The 16,390-nt window shown below is 45.3% G+C and overlaps 1 protein-coding gene across 13 annotated transcripts in view; it reads right to left on the bottom strand.

Moving 5' to 3' along the window:
* The window catches only part of dop1a (DOP1 leucine zipper like protein A), a 555,441-nt gene that overhangs the window by 451,706 nt on the left and 87,345 nt on the right, over positions 1–16,390 (bottom strand). For all 13 annotated transcript variants that reach the window (XM_068044706.1, XM_068044708.1, XM_068044707.1 and 10 more), the window contains one exon: positions 3,709–3,898. In XM_068044706.1, coding sequence (XP_067900807.1) covers positions 3,709–3,898 — 190 coding nt within the window. The remainder of the gene's footprint in view (positions 1–3,708; positions 3,899–16,390) is intronic.

Raw genomic sequence — 16,390 nt, 5'->3', positions numbered from 1 at the left:
TCATAATTTCCTTTGTTCAAGTTTAACATCCTGGCTTCAGATTGAACTACCTCACTTTCAAACGTAATGTAAAATTCTATCATATAATGGTCACTCAGTGCTAAAGGTTCTCCTACAAGAAGATTAGCTCTTTCTCATAACATAATATTAGATCTAAAATACCCTGTTCTCTAGTCAGTTCCTCAACATACTGCTCTAGAAAACCATCCCTAACACTCCAGAAACTCATCCTCCACAGCATTAGTGCTCATTAGATTTACCCGGTCGAAATGCAGATTGAACTCACCTATGATTACTGCATGCTACATGCTTCTCTAATCTCCTGATGAATGTTTGGTGGCCTGTAAACAACTCCTACCAATGGTTGCTGCCCTTTGCTGTTTCTTAGCTCCATCCAAACAGATTCTACATTTTTTTCTTCCAATCTGAGATCCTCCTTTAGGAATGAACTGATCCCATGCAACACCACCTCCTTTTCCTTTTCGCCTGTCCTTCCTAAATGTCGAATATCCTTGAATGTTCAGTTCCCAGTCTTGGTCACTCTGTAGCCGCGTTTCTGTTATGGCAATTAGATCATACCCATTTACCTCTATTTAGGCCTTTCAGTCATCTACCTTGTTGCAAATGCTGTGTGCATTCAGGTAGAGTGCCCTTAACCTTGTCTTCTTGACATTCTGCATTCTAAGCCTAGTTGATTCTCGTCTTTGTTTCGCCTGCCTTCTAATGTCACTTGCTACTTTCCAACCAGTTACCAGCTTTACTTCCTTCCAATTTGAGCTACCCCTCAGGTCCCCATCCCCCTGGCAAGCTAGTTTAAACCCTCACCAACAGCACGAGCATGTCTCTCTGCAAGGATATTAGTTCCAGTCCTGTTAAGGTGTAGCCCGTCCATCTTGTACAGGTCCCACCTGACCCAGAACTTGTCCCAATGCCTCAGCAATCTGATGCCCTCCCTCCTACACCTCCAGCCACGTGGTCAATCGATCAATCCTCCTGTTCCTATGCTCACTACCACGTGGCACTGGGTGTAATCCTGAGATTACTAGTTTGGAGGTCCTGCTTTTTTAATTTCCTTCCTAACTCCCTAAAATCTGCTTTCAGGACCTCATCCCTCTTCCTACTTCTGTCATTGGTACCCATGTGGACCACGACCTCTAGTTGTTTACCCTCCCCAGAAGGATGTCCTGCAGCCACTCCGTGACATCCTTGACCCTGGCACCAGGGAACAAAGAACAAAGAACAGTACAGCACAGGAACAGGTCATTCGGCCCTCCAAGCCTGCGCTGATCATGATGCCTGTCTAAACTAAAACCTTCTGCAGTTAGCATACCTGCCCATTAGCCCTAATCATTGACTCCTGCCACTCAGCCAATTTCCTAACCAGGTCAATAATCTGTCTTCAATTCCAAAGGAAAAATTGCAGAGCTATGTGGAAAGATCAGTGCAGCAAGACTAATTGGTAGCTCTTATGAGGGACTTTATCAAATGCTTCTGGAAGTGCATATAAATAGCATCCTTAGACATTCCCTTGTCACTACTTCGTCACCTCTACAAAAAATCCAATCAGGTTTGTCAGGCATAACATACTCTTTACAAATCTATGCTGGCTTTCTCTGGTCAGCTAAAAACTTCCAAGGTGCTCAGTCACCCCATCCTTAATGAGAGACTCTAGCAATTTCCCGTGTTAGGCTAACTGGTCTACAATTCCCTTTCCTTACACAAATAACAGTGACACACTCAATTTTCCAATCAAAAGGTTCTCTAATTGAGAGAACATTGGAAGATTATAGTTCGAGCATCTGCAACATTCACACCTACTTCTTTTAAAATCCTGGGATGGAAACCATCTGGTCCTGGGGATTTGCTGCTCTTTAGTGGCATTACTTTTTCCCATTACTGTTTTCTTGCTTACATTTATTTTGTTGAGTCCCTGCCCCTGATTCAATATTAGTTTCCTTTGGTTGCTTAGTATGCTGACCTCTTCCTTGACTGTAAATACTGATGCAAATTAATTTTTCAGTATGCCCACCATTTTCTTATTTGCATTCACATCACCGTTATCAGTTTTCAAGGGACCCACATTGCTTCTGACCACCTTATAATCGTAAAAGTTTTTTTTGTTGATTTTGATATCCCTTTCAAGTTTCTTTTCCTATCCCCTTTTTGTAGCTCTTACCATCTGCTTTGTCACCCTTTACTGCTCTTTCCATCTTTCCCATTCATCAGGATGTGGTTTTTTTGCACGTTTTTTTCTTTTAATTTTATACTGTCTCTTACCTCTTTAGTTGTCCCCGGGTGTCTTTTCTGACGAGTAGAACTCTTGCCTCTTCAAGGCTATAAACTGGTTCTGTACTACATTAAATTATTTTTTGAACAACTTCCATTGATGATCTATTGTTTAACCCACGAACAGATTGCCCAGTTTACTGTGGACAGTCTCTGTTTCATCCCAATGAAGTCAACCTGACCTAAATCTAGAATGTACATGTTTCACATTTCTCCCTTTCAAACACTACATTGAACTTTATCATATTACAAGTGCAGTTAGATAAATGTTCACACATCGTTAGGCTGTTAACTAAATCTGGCTCATTACTCCTTACTAAATCTAATATGGCCTCCCTCCTGGTTGGTTCAAGGACATATTGTTCCAGGAAACTACCCCAGATACACTCTTGAAATTCACTACCTTTCAGACATGTGCTAGTCTGCTTGTCCCAACAAACGGTAGGAGAGTTGGTAACTAAGAAATACAGATTTAAGATAATTGGCAAAAAAGCCACGCATGTTATGATGATTTTTTTTTTAAAGAGATACGGCACTGAAACAGGCCCTTCAGCCCACCGAGTCTGTGCCGACCATCAACCACCCATTTATACTAATCCTGCACTAATTCCATATTCCTACCACATCCCCACCTGTCCCTATATTTCCCTACCACCTACTTGTACTAGGGGCAATTTATAATGGCCAATTTATCTATCAACCTGCAAGTCTTTGGCATGTGGGAGGAAACCGGAGCACCCGGAGGAAACCCACGCAGACACAGGGAGAACTTGCAAACTCCACAAAGGCAGTACCCAGAACCGAACCCGGGTCGCTGGAGCTGTTAGCGGTGCTAACCACTGTGCCACTGTGCCGCACATGATCTGGGATGTACTGCACTAATGGGCAGTGGAAGCAGATTCAATAGCAACTTTCAAAAAGGACTTGGATATATATGTGAAAAGGAAAGATTGCAGAGCAATGTGGAAAGATCAGCCGAGTAAGACTAATTGATAGTTCTTTCAGAGAGCTGGCACAGGCACACCGGACTGAATGGCTTTCTTCTGTACTGTATTCTTTTGTGATTCTATGATATCAAGCCCCATTGCTCAACAAGCAATGCTCATCAGAATAAAAGCATTTTAACATAGGGAGGACTTAGCCACTCTTAAATTGCAAGTTTTTCCTAATGAAAGTAATAAGAATGTTAATCCAATTAAGTATTCAAAGAAACCCACTTATCTATAATTGCACAGGTTTTGCATAATAGATATAAAAAGATTTCATGACATAAATTTTGAGCAAAATCACATCTAATACTCTTTTTGATTTATCTAATGAAACTAAACATTCTTACTATAGCTTTCAAACGTAATTCAATATGATATAACATTGATTTATCTAAAGAAGGATCTACAGACTAATGTATGAACCTGTCAATACCATCAGTTCGATGTCACTGCCAATAATATAAAGTTGGTCCTCCATAGAAAGCTTCCGGTTCAGGTGAGCGAGTACATAGGTGATCCCAGGTAACCGCACAGCAGGGCTGGTTAAAATACTCCCCCAAAGAGCACTGTAAAACGCAGACTGCTCCACTGCAGCTGCAACTTTCTCCAGCAATGTGTTTGCCCTGCATATAAAGAAAGGCCATTCAAACAATCTTAATAACCCTTTTCAACAATTTCATTCATCAACAGTGACCAAACATTTCTGTTCATGTCTTTTTCTAGGAACGTAACTGGCCGCAGCTAAGCAAGTCTAATTGTCCTGTATTTTGTGGGCAGAGATATGGAGCAATGGCCAGAAAGGTTACCAAATAACTTTTTTTTTAAGAACATTACAGCGCAGTACAGGCCCTTCGGCCTTCGATGTTGCGCCGACCTGTGAAACCATCTGACCTACACTATTCCATTTTCATCCATATGTCTATCCAATGACCACTTAAATGCCCTTAAAGTTGGCGAGTCTACTACTGTTGCAGGCAGGGCGTTCCACGCCCCTACTGCTCTCTGAGTAAAGAAACTACCTCTAACATCTGTCCTATCTCTATCACCCCTCAACTTAAAGCTATGTCCGCTCGTGTTTGCCATCACCATCCGAGGAAAAAGACTCTCACTATCCACCCTATCTAACCCTCTGATTATCTTATATGTCTCTATTAAGTCACCTCTCCTCCTCCTCCTCTCCAACGAAAACAACCTCAAGTCCCTCAGCCTTTCCTCGTAAGACCTTCCCTCCATACCAGGCAACATCCTAGTAAATCTCCTCTGCACCCTTTCCAAAGCTTCCACATCCTTCCTATAATGCGGTGACCAGAACTGCACGCAATACTCCAGGTGCGGTCTCACCAGAGTTTTGTACAGCTGCAGCATGACCTCGTGGCTCCGAAACTCGATCCCCCTACTAATAAATGCTAACACACCATATGCCTTCTTAACAGCCCTATTAACCTGGGTAGCTACTTTCAGGGATTTATGTACCTGGACACCAAGATCTCTTTGCTCATCTACACTACCAAGAATCTTCCCATTAGCCCAGTACTCTGCATTCCTGTTACTCCTTCCAAAGTGAATCACCTCACACTTTTCCGCATTAAACTCCATTTGCCATCTCTCAGCCCAGCTCTGCGGCCTATCTATGTCCCTCTGTACCCTACAACATCCTTCGGCACTATCCACAACTCCACCGACCTTGATGTCATCCGCAAAATTACTAACCCACCCTTCAACAACCTCATCCAGGTCATTTATAAAAATGACAAACAGCAGTGGCCCCAAAACAGATCCTTGCGGTACACCACTAGTAACTAAACTCCAGGATGAACATTTGCCATCAACTGCTGCTCATTGCTTGCTTGTTAGTCTGATGATCCTTTTGATTCAAAAACAAGAAATGCTGGATTCACTCAGCAGGTCTGGCAGCATCTGTGGAAAGAGAAGCAGAGTTAACGTTTCGGGTCAGTGACCCTTCTTCGGAATTGTGATTGGCCTGTGAAAACAATTTAGCTGAAAACTCTCCTCTGTCATTGGTCCCCAGCAACCTGTGAGCGTAATGAGAAATGACAACACAGTGACAAACTGATGAGTAGTTTTAACTGTATGGGCGACAAAATTTATGTTGTGCGAGAGCCCTTGGGGATGAGCGACCATAATATGATAGAATTCTTCATCAAAATGGAGAGTGACGTAGTTGATTCTGAGACTAGGGTCCTGAATCTTAGCAAAGGAAACGACAAAGGTATGAGGCGCGAGTTGGCTATGATGGATTGGGAAACGTTACTCAAAGGGATGACAGTGGAAAGGCAATGGCAAACATTCAAAGAGCGCATGGATGAACTGCAACAATTGTTTATCCCTGTCTGGCGCAAAAGTAAAACGGGAAAGGTAGCCAAACCATGGCTTATAAGGGAAATTAGAGATAGCATTTAATCGTGTGATTGGCTAAAAACCTTTCGTTCCTTTTTCACTTAACTAAGTTTAAGCTGAAGATTAAAAATGGCAGGAGATCTCAGACCCGTGACATGCTCCTCTTGCTCAATGTGGGAGCTCAGGGACATGGTTGATGTCCCTGACTCCTTCACGTGCAGGAAGTGTGTCCAGCTGCAGCTCTTGTTAGACCGCATGACGGCTCTGGAGCTGCGGATGGACTCACTTTGGAGCATCCGCGATGCTGAGGAGGTAGTGGATAGCACGTTTAGCGAATTGGTCACACCGCAGATTAGGATTGCTGAGGGAGAAAGGGAATGGGTGACCAAAAGGCAGAGAACGAGCAGGTAAAAAAACGGGATGAGGTCCCACAAGCAGAATTTAGGGAGTTAGGAGCCAAGTTAAAAAGTAGGACCTCAGAGGTAGTAATCTCAGGATTGCTACCAGTGCCACGTGATAGTCAGAGTAGAAATGAAAGAATAGTCAGGATGAATGCATGGCTTGAGAGATGGTGCAGGAGGGAGGGGTTCAGATTTTTGGGACATTGGGACCGGTTCTGGGGGAGGTGGGACGATTACAAATTGGACGGTCTACACCTGGGCCGGACTGGAACCAATGTTCATGGGGGTGCTTTTGCTAACGCTGTTGGGGAGGGTTTAAACTAATGTGGCAGGGGGATGGGAACCAAATGAGGTCAGTGGAGAGTAAGGAGGTAGTAACTAAAGCCTGTAAGGAACTAGATAATGAAGTCAGCGTGACTAAGGGAAAGAGTAGGCAGGGAGCAGATGATGAAAGCAAAGGGACTGGTGGTCTGAGGTGCATTTGTTTTAATGCAAGAAGTGTAGTAGGTAATGGCTTGGATTAGTACCTGGGAGTATGATGTTATTGTTATTACTGAGACTTGGTTAAGGGAAGGGCATGATTGGCAACTAAATATCCCAGGATACCGATGCTTCAGGCGGGATAGAGAGGGAGGTAAAAGGGGTGGAGGAGTTGCATTACTGGTCAAAGAGGATATCACAGCTGTGCTGAAGGAAGGCACGATGGAGGACTCGAGCTGTGAGGCAATATGGGCAGAACTCAGAAATAGGAAGGGTGCGGTAACAATATTGGGGCTGTTCTACAGGCCTCCCAACAGCGAGCGAGAGATAGAGGTACAAATATGTAAACAGATTATGGAAAGATGTAGCAGCAACAGGGTGGTGGTGATAGGAGATTTTAATTTTCCCAACATTGACTGGGATTCACTTAGTGTTAGAGGTCTAGATGGAGCAGAATTTGTAAGGAGCATCCAGGAGGGTTTTCTAGAATAGTATGTAAATAGTCCAACTCGGGAAGGGGCCATACTGGACCTGGTGTTGGGGAATGAGCCAGGCCAGGTGGTTGACGTTTCAGTAGGGGACTACTTTGGGAATAGTGATCACAATTCCGTAAGTTTTAGAATACTCATGGACAAAGACGAGAGTGGTCCTAAAGGAAGAGTGCTAAATTGGGGGAAGGCCAACTATACCAAAATTCGGGAGGAGCTGGGGAATGTAGATTGGGAGCAGCTGTTTGAAGGTAAATCCACATTTGATATGTGGGAGGCTTTTAAAGAGAGCTTGATTAGCATGCAGGAGAGACATGTTCCTGTGAAAATGAGGGGTAGAAATGGCAAGATTAGATTAGATTAGATTAGAGATACAGCACTGAAACAGGCCCTTCGGCCCACCGAGTCTGTGCCGAACATCAACCACCCAGTTATACTAATCCTACACTAATCCCATATTCCTACCAAACATCCCCACCTGTCCCTATATTTCCCTACCACCTACCTATACTAGTGACAATTTATAATGGCCAATTTACCTATAACCTGCAAGTCTTTTGGCTTGTGGGAGGAAACCGGAGCACCCGGAGAAAACCCACGCAGACACAGGGAGAACTTGCAAACTCCACACAGGCAGTACCCGGAATCGAACCCAGGTCCCTGGAGCTGTGAGGCTGCGGTGCTAACCACTGCGCCACTGTGCCGCCCGAACATTAGGGAACCATGGATGACAGGTGAAATTGTGAGACTAGCTAAGAGGAAAAAGGAAGCATACATAAGGTCTAGGCGGCTGAAGAAAGACGAAGCTTTGAAAGAATATCGGGATTGTAGGCGCAATCTGAAACGAGGAATTAAGAGGGCTAAAAGGGGTCATGAAATATCTTTATTAAACAGGGTTAAGGAAAATCCCAAAGCCTTTTATTCATATATAAGGAGAAAGAGGGTAACTAGAGAAAGGATTGGCCCACTCAAGGACAAAGGAGGAAAGTTATGCGTGGAGTCAGAGAAAATGGGTGAGATTCTAAATGAGTACTTTGCATCGGTGTTCACAGAGGAGAGGGACATGACGGATGTTGAGGTTAGGGACAGATGTTTGATTACTCTCGGTCAAGTCGGCATAAGGAGGGAGGAAGTGTTGGGTATTCTAAAAGGCATTAAGGTGGACAAGTCCCCAGGTCCGGATGGGATCTATCCCAGGTTACTGAGGGAAGCGAGAGAGGAAATAGCTGGGGCCTTAACAGATATCTTTGCAACATCCTTAAACACGGGTGAGGTCCCGGAGGACTGAAGAATTGCTAATGTTGTCCCCTTGTTTAAGAAGGGTAGCAGGGAAAATCCAGGTAATTATAGACCGGTGAGCCTGACGTCAGTGGTAGGGAAGCTGCTGGAGAAAATACTGAGGGATAGGATCTATTCCCATCTGGAAGAAAATGGGCTTATCAGTGATAGGCAACATGGTTTTGTGCAGGGAAGGTCATGTCTGACCAAATTAATAGAATTCTTTGAGGAAGTGACAAAGTTGATTGATGAGGGAAGGGCTGTAGATGTCATATACATGGACTTCAGTAAGGCGTTTGATAAGGTTCCCCATGGTAGGCTGATGGAGAAACTGAAGGCGCATGGGGTCCAAGGTGTACTAGCTAGATGGATAAAGAACTGGCTGGGCAACAGGAGACAGAGAGTAGCAGTGGAAGGGAGTTTCTCAAAATGGAGACGTGTGACCAGTGGTGTTCCACAGGAATCCGTGCTGGGACCACTGTTGTTTGTGATATACATAAATGATTTGGAGGAAAGTACAGGTGGTCTGATTAGCAAGTTTGCAGACGACACTAAGATTGGTGGAGTAGCAGATAGTGAAGGGAACTGTCAGACAACAGCTTTTCGTTGTGCAGCTTTTCCAGGAGCACAGGCATTGCGAGCGAGGAGTGAACAGCTGGGAAGTCAATTTCATCGGGAGTTTCGGTGGAGCAGGGACTGCTGGGTAAGTGGAAACCTATATATTTGGGCTGTTTCTGAACCCGAGACACTACTCTTGTAGTGTCTCCCACCCGCCCTCCTTCTCTTACCAAAAAAAAGGACTCGGTTGTGTGTAGGTAAGGTCAGGCTTTTTCTATTTCTCTTCTTGTTTTATCGTGTGATTGGTTAAAAACTTGGGAATTTAGAATAGTGGGAATGGAGGTTAAGGCAGTTGAATGTTCCTCCTGCAGAATGTGGAAGGTAAGGGTCGCCAAGGGTGTCCCTGCTGACTGCATCTGCGGGAAGTGCACCCAGCTCCAGCTCCTCGAGGACCGCGTTAGGGAACTGGAGCTGGAGGAACTTCGGATCATTCGGGAGGCGGAGGGGATTATTGAGAGGAGTTATCGGGAGGCAGTCACACCTCAGGTAAAAGAAGAAGGTAGATGGGTTACCGTCAGGGTAAGGAGTGGGAACCAGCAGGCAGTGCAGGGATCCCCTGTGGCCGTTTCCCTCAACAACAGGTATTCTTTCTTTCTTTGGCCTCCTTGTCTCGAGAGACAATGGGTAAGCGCCTAGAGGTGGTCAGTGGTGTCAGTCGCTGTGAGGCAACTATGGAGTGACCTCTCCATGGCGCATGCCTGGGCGAATGTATGGAGGTTGAGAGTTGCCCAAGCGTCAAAACCCCCCTCTCGGCCTTTCTGGTGGGGTCCAAAGGAGTGCAGAGCACGACGTTTGGCACCGGTATGGCTGCAGGAACTGCCGGAAACATGCCAAAGGTGACACATGACCGCCTACGGGGTTCCACTCCGGATTTTCTGTTAGGGTTTACTCCCTTAGCCGTGGTCTCTCCCGAGACGCCCACAAGGCAGCTGTTCATTTGACAAATAAAACAAGTTAGGGTTATACCCTCATAACCAAAAAATACTTGCTGCAGTCAGGTGGGAGTTGAACAGTGCAAACCACCCTCACCAGGTGGCCGTAACCAATTGGGGGCTTGTCTGGGATCTGAACTGCCAGACAAACGGGAAATTTGGAAAACGGGAGGGAAAATTGACCTCTAAATTGTGGAAGGGTAAACAAACAGGTTTTCTTGTACTCTTCTGTTTTCCTCTACAGTGCTAGGAACAAAAGAAATGGCCACATTTAATGCTAAGGAGTTTGTGCAGCAGGGAGAGATATCCCATGATACAAACATACGAACACGAATTATGAGAAGTAGGCCATTCGACCCCTCTAGCCTGCTCCGCCTTTCAAGAAGATCATGGCTGATGTGTGTGTGTCTGGAATTCCACACTCCCATCTACCCACGATAACCTTTGATTCCCTTGCCTAACAAGAATCTATCTACCCCCACCTTAAAATTATTCAATGACCCTGCCTCCACCACCTTCTGAGGTAGAGTGCTCCAAAGTCGCACAACCCTCAGAGAAAAAATTTCTCCTCATCTCTGTCTTAAAAGGGCAATCCAAATTTTAAAATGGTGCCCCCTCGTTATGGACTCACCCACAAGAGGAAACATCCTTTCCACATCCACCTTGTCAAGACCATTCTTGATCTTATGTACTTCAATCAAGTCTCCACTCACTCTTCTAAACTCCAGTGAAAACAAGCCCAGTCTGTCCAACTTTTACTCAAAAGACAACCCGCTCATTCCAGGTATCAATCTAGTAAACCTCCTCTGAACCACCTCCAACGCATTCATATCCTTCCTTAAATAAGGTGACCAAAACTGCAGCAATGAATAAAGAAGGCTAATGGAATGCTATCCTTTATGATGAGAAGAATTGAAAATAAAAGTAAGGATGTTATGCTTCAGTTATACAGGGCATTGGTGAACAACAGGTATACCGTTTTGGATACTGTTGGGGGAGACGACTTACCAGGGGTAGGCAATGGGATACAGGTCTCTGGCGCAGAGTCTGTCCCTGTTGCTCAGAAGGGAAGGGGTAAGAGGAGCAGAGCATTAGTCATTGGGGACTCCATAGTTAGGGGAACAGATAGGAGGTTTTGTGGGAACGAGAGAGACTCACGGTTGGTGTGTTGCCTCCCAGGTGCCAGGGTACGTGATGTCTCGGATCGTGTTTTTGGGATCCTCAAGGGGGAGGGGGTGCAGCCCCAAGTCGTGGTACACATAGACACCAACGACATAGGTAGGAAGAGATGGGGATTTAAGGCAGAAATTCAGGGAGCTAGGGTGGAGGCTTAGAGCGAGAACAAACAGAGTTGTTATCTCTGGATTGTTGCCCATGCCACGTGCTAACGAAGTGAGGAATAGTGAGAGAGAGGAGTTGAACACGTGGCTGCAGGGATGGTGTAGGAGGGAGGGTTTTGGTTTCCTGGATAATTGGGGCTCTTTCTGGGGTAGGTGGGACCTCTACAAACAGGATGGTCTTCACCTGAACCAGAGGGGTACCAATATCCTGGGGGGGAGATTTGCTAGTGCTCCTCGGGGGGGTTTAAACTAATTCAGCAGGGGGATGGGAACCTAAATTGTAGTTCCAGTGTACAGGATGTTGAGAGTAGTGAGGGCAGAGATAAGGTTATAAGGACACAAGAGGGCACTGGCAAGCAAGAGCTTGGTTTAAAATGTGTCTACTTCAATGCCAGGAGCATCCGGAATAAGGTGGGTGAGCTTGCAGCATGGGTTGGTACCTGGGATCTCGATGTTGTGGCCATTTCAGAGACATGGGTCGAGCAGGGACAGGAATGGATGTTGCGGGTTCCGGGATTTAGATGTTTCACTAAGAACAGAGAAGAGGGTAAAAGAGGGGGGGGGTGTGGCATTGTTAATCAAGGAAAGTATTACAGCGGCAGAAAGGACGTTTGAGGACTCGTCTACTGAGGTAGTATGGGCCGAGGTTAGAAACAGGAGAGGAGAGGTCACCCTGTTGGGAGTTTTCTATAGACCTCCAAATAGTTCCAGAGATGTAGAGGAAAGGATAGCAAAGATGATTCTTGACAGGAGCGAGAGTAACAGGGTAGTGGTTATGGGGGACTTTAACTTTCCAAATATTGACTGGAAATACTATCGTTCGAGTACTTTAGATGGGTCTGTTTTTGTCCAGTGTGTGCAGGAGGGTTTTCTTACACAGTATGTAGACAGGCCAACCAGGGGCGATGCCACATTGGATTTAGTACTGGGTAATGAACCCGGCCAGGTGTTAGATTTAGAAGTTGGTGAGCACTTTGGTGATAGTGATCACAATTCGGTTAGGTTTACCTTAGCAATGGGCAGGGACAGGCATATACAGCAGGGCAAGAATTATAACTGGGGGAAAGGAAATTATGATGCGATTAGTCAAGATTTAGGATGCGTAGGATGGGGAAGGAAACTGCAGGGGATGGGCACAATCGAAATGTGGAGTTTATTCAAGGAGCAGCTATTGCGTGTCCTTGATAAGTATGTACCTGTCAGGCAGGGAGGAAGTTGTCGAGCGAGGGAGCCGTGGTTTACTAAAGAAGTTGAAGAGCTTGTCAAGAGGAAGAAGAAGGCTTATGTTAGGGTGAGACGTGAAGGCTCAGTTAGGGCGCTTAAGAGTTACCAGCTAGCCAGGAAGGATCTAAAGGGAGAGTTAAGAAGAGCAAGGAGAGGACACGAGAAGTCATTGGCGGATAGGATCAGGGAAAACCCTAAGGCTTTCTATAGGTATATCAGGAATAAAAGAATGACTAGAGATAGGTTAGGGCCAATCAAGGATAGTAGTGGGAAGTTGTGTGTGGAATCAGAGGAGATAGGGGAAGTGTTAAATGAATATTTTTCGTCAGTATTTGCAGTGGAGAAAGAAAATGTTGTCGAGGAGAATACTGAGATACAGACGACTAAGCTAGATGGGATTGAGGTTCACAAGGAGGAGGTGTTAGCTATTTTGGAAAGTGTGAAAATAGATAAGTCCCCTGGGCCAGATGGGATTTATCCTAGGATTCTCTGGGAAGCCAGGGAGGAGATTGCAGAGCCTTTGTCCTTGATCTTTATGTCGTCATTGTCGACAGGAGTAGTGCCGGAAGACTGGAGGATAGCAAATGTTGTCCCCTTGTTCAAGAAGGGGAGTAGAGACAGCCCTGGTAATTGTAGACCTGTGAGCCTTACTCCGGTTGTGGGTAAAATGTTGGAAAAGGTTATGAGAGATAGGATTTATAATCATCTTGAAAAGAATAAGTTCATTAGAGATAGTCAGCACGGTTTTGTCAAGTGTAGGTCGTGCCTCACAAACCTAATTGAGTTTTTTGACAAGGTGACCAAACAGGTGGATGAGGGTAAAGCCGTGGATGTGGTCTATATGGATTTCAGTAAGGCGTTTGATAAAGTTCCCCATGGTAGGCTATTGCAGAAAATACAGAAGTATGGGATTGAAGGTGAATTAGTGCTTTGGATCAGAAATTGGCTAGCTGAAAGAAGACAGAGGGTGGTGGTTGATGGTAAATGTTCATCCTGGAGTTTAGTTACTAGTTGTGTACCGCAAGGATCTGTTTTGGGGCCACTGCTGTTTGTCATTTTTATAAATGACCTGGATGAGGGTGTAGAAGGGTGGGTTCGTAAATTTGCGGATGACACGAAGGTCGGTGGAGTTGTGGATAGTGCCGAAGGATGTTGTAGGTTACAGAGGGACATAGATAGGCTGCAGAGCTGGGCTGAGAGATGGCAAATGGAGTTTAATGCGGAAAAGTGTGAGGTGATTCACTTCGGAAGGAGTAACAGGATTGCAGAGTACTGGGCTAATGGGAAGATTCTTGGTAGTGTAGATGAGCAGAGAGATCTTGGTGTCCAGGTACATAAATCCCTGAAAGTTGCCACCCAGGTTAATAGAGCTGCAAAGAAGGCACATGGTGTGTTAGCTTTTATTAGTAGGGGGATCGAGTTTCGGAGCCACGAGGTCATGCTGCAGCTGTACAGAACTCTGGTGCGGCCGCACCTGGAGTATTGCGTGCAGTTCTGGTCACCGCATTATAGGAAGGATGTGGAAGCTTTGGAAAAGGTGCAGAGGAGATTTACTAGGATGTTGCCTGGTATGGAGGGAAGGTCTTACGAGGAAAGGCTGAGGGACTTGAGGTTGTTTTCGTTGGAGAGAAGGAGGAGAAGAGGTGACTTAATAGAGACATATAAGATAATCAGAGGGTTGGACAGGGTGGAAAGTGATAGCCTTCTTCCTCGGATGGTGATGGCAAACACGAGGGGACATAGCTTTAAGTTAAGGGGTGATAGAGATAGGACAGATGTCAGAGGTAGTTTCTTTACACAGAGGGTAGTAGGGGCGTGGAACGCCCTGCCTGCAACAGTAGTAGACTCGCCAACTTTAAGGGCATTTAAGTGGTCATTGGATAGACATATGGATGAAAATGGAATACTGTAGGTCAGATGGTCGGCGCAACATCGAGGGCTGAAGGGCCTGTACTGCGCTGTAATGTTCTTTCGAATATAGATAGACTGGAGAGTTGGGCAGAGAAATGACAGATGGAGTTCAATCAGGGCAAATGCGAGGTGATGCATTTTGGAAGATCCAATTCAAGAGTGAACTATACAGTAAATGGAAAAGTCCTGGGGAAAATTGATGTACAGAGAGATTTGGGTGTTCAGGTCCATTGTTCCCTGAAGGTGGCAACGCAGGTCAATAGAGTGGTCAAGGAGGCATACGGCATGCTTTCCTTCATCGGATGGGGTATTGAGTACAAGGGTTGGCAGGTCATGTTACAGTTGTATAGGACTTTGGTTCGGCCACATTTGGAATACTGCGTGCAGTTCTGGTCGCCACATTACCAAAAGGATGTGGATGCTTTGGAGAGAGTGCAGAGGAGGTTCACCAGGATGTTGCCTGGTATGGAGGGCGCTAGCTATGAAGAGAGGTTGAGTAGATTAGGATTATTTTCATTAGAAAGACGGAGGTTAAGGGGGGACCTGATTGAGGTGTACAAAATCATGAGAGGTATAGACAGGGTGGATAGCAAGAAGCTTTTTCCCCAGAGTGGGGGATTCAATTACAAGGGGACACGAGTTCAAAGTGAGAGGGGAAAAGTTTAGGGGGGATATGCGTGGAAAGTTCTTCACGCAGAGGGTGGTGGGTGCCTGGAACGCATTGCCAGCAGAGGTGGTAGACGCGGGCATGATAGCGTCTTTTAAGATGTATCCAGACAGTTACATGAATGGGCAGGAAGTAAAGAGATACAGACCCTTAGAAAATAGGCGACAGGTTTAGATAGAGGATTTGGATCGGCGTAGGCTTGGAGGGCCGAAGGGCCTGTTCCTGTGCTGCAATTTTCTTTGTTCTTTGTATCCAAGGAAGAGGTAAATAAATTCGCCAGAAAAAACAACGGACCTGAGGATTGGGAGCAGTTTAGAATTCAGCCAAGAAGGACCAAGGGATTGATTAAGAAGGGGAAAATAGAGTGCGAGAGCAAGCTTGCGGGGAACATAAAAACTGACTTTAAATGTTTCTACAGGTATGTGAAGAGAAAAAGATTCGTGAAGACAAATGTTGGTCCCTTACAGTCAGAAACAGGGGACTTTATTATGGGGAACAAAGAAATGGCTGACCAACTAAATGCATACTTTGGTTCTGTCTTCACAAAGAAGGACACAAATATCATACCAGAAATGTTGGGGAACGCACGGTTTAGTGAGAGAGAGGAACTGAAGGAAATCAGTATTAGTAAAGAAATAGTGTTGGGGAAATTGATGGGATTGAAGACCGATAAATGCCCAGGGCCTGATGGTCTGCATCCCAGAATACGTAAGGAAGTGGCCCTAGAAATAGTGGATGCAATGCATCTTCCAAGATTCAATAGACTCTGGAACAGTTCCTACAGATTGGAGGGTAGCTAATGTAACCCCAATATTTAAAAAGGGAGGTAGGGAGAAAACGGAGTTATAGACCAGTCAGCCTGACGTCGGTAGTGGGGAAAATTCTAGAGTCCATTATCAAAGATGTTATAGCAGAGCACTTACAGAACAGTGGTAGAATCAGACAGACTCAGCATGGATTTACGAAAGGGAAATCATGCTTGACAAATCTACTAGAAATCTTCGAGGATGTAACTCGTAGAGTTAATGAGGGGGAGCCAGTGAATGTGGTTTATTTGGACTTGCAGAAGGCTTTCGACAAAGTCCCACATAAGAGATTAGCATGTAAAATTAAAGCGCACGGGATTGGGGGTAGTGTATTGCAATGGATAGAAAATTGGTTGGCAGACAGGAAACAAAGAGTCGGGATAAATGGATCTTTTTCCAAATGGCAGGCAATGACTAGTGGGGTACCGCAGGGATCGGTGCTGGAACCCCAGCTATTCACAATATAAATTAATGATTTAGATGAGGGAACTAAATGTAATATCTCCAAATTTGCAGATGACACAAAACTGGGTGGGAGGGTGAATTGTGAGGAGCATGCAGAGAGGCTTCAGGGTGATTTGGACAAGTTGAGTGAGTGGGCTAATGCATGAC

Source organism: Heterodontus francisci, chromosome 13, assembly GCF_036365525.1.
Source record: "Heterodontus francisci isolate sHetFra1 chromosome 13, sHetFra1.hap1, whole genome shotgun sequence".
NCBI lineage: Eukaryota > Metazoa > Chordata > Chondrichthyes > Heterodontiformes > Heterodontidae > Heterodontus > Heterodontus francisci.
Note: the sequence above shows the minus strand (reverse complement) of the source record. Positions and strands in the feature narration are given on the sequence as shown.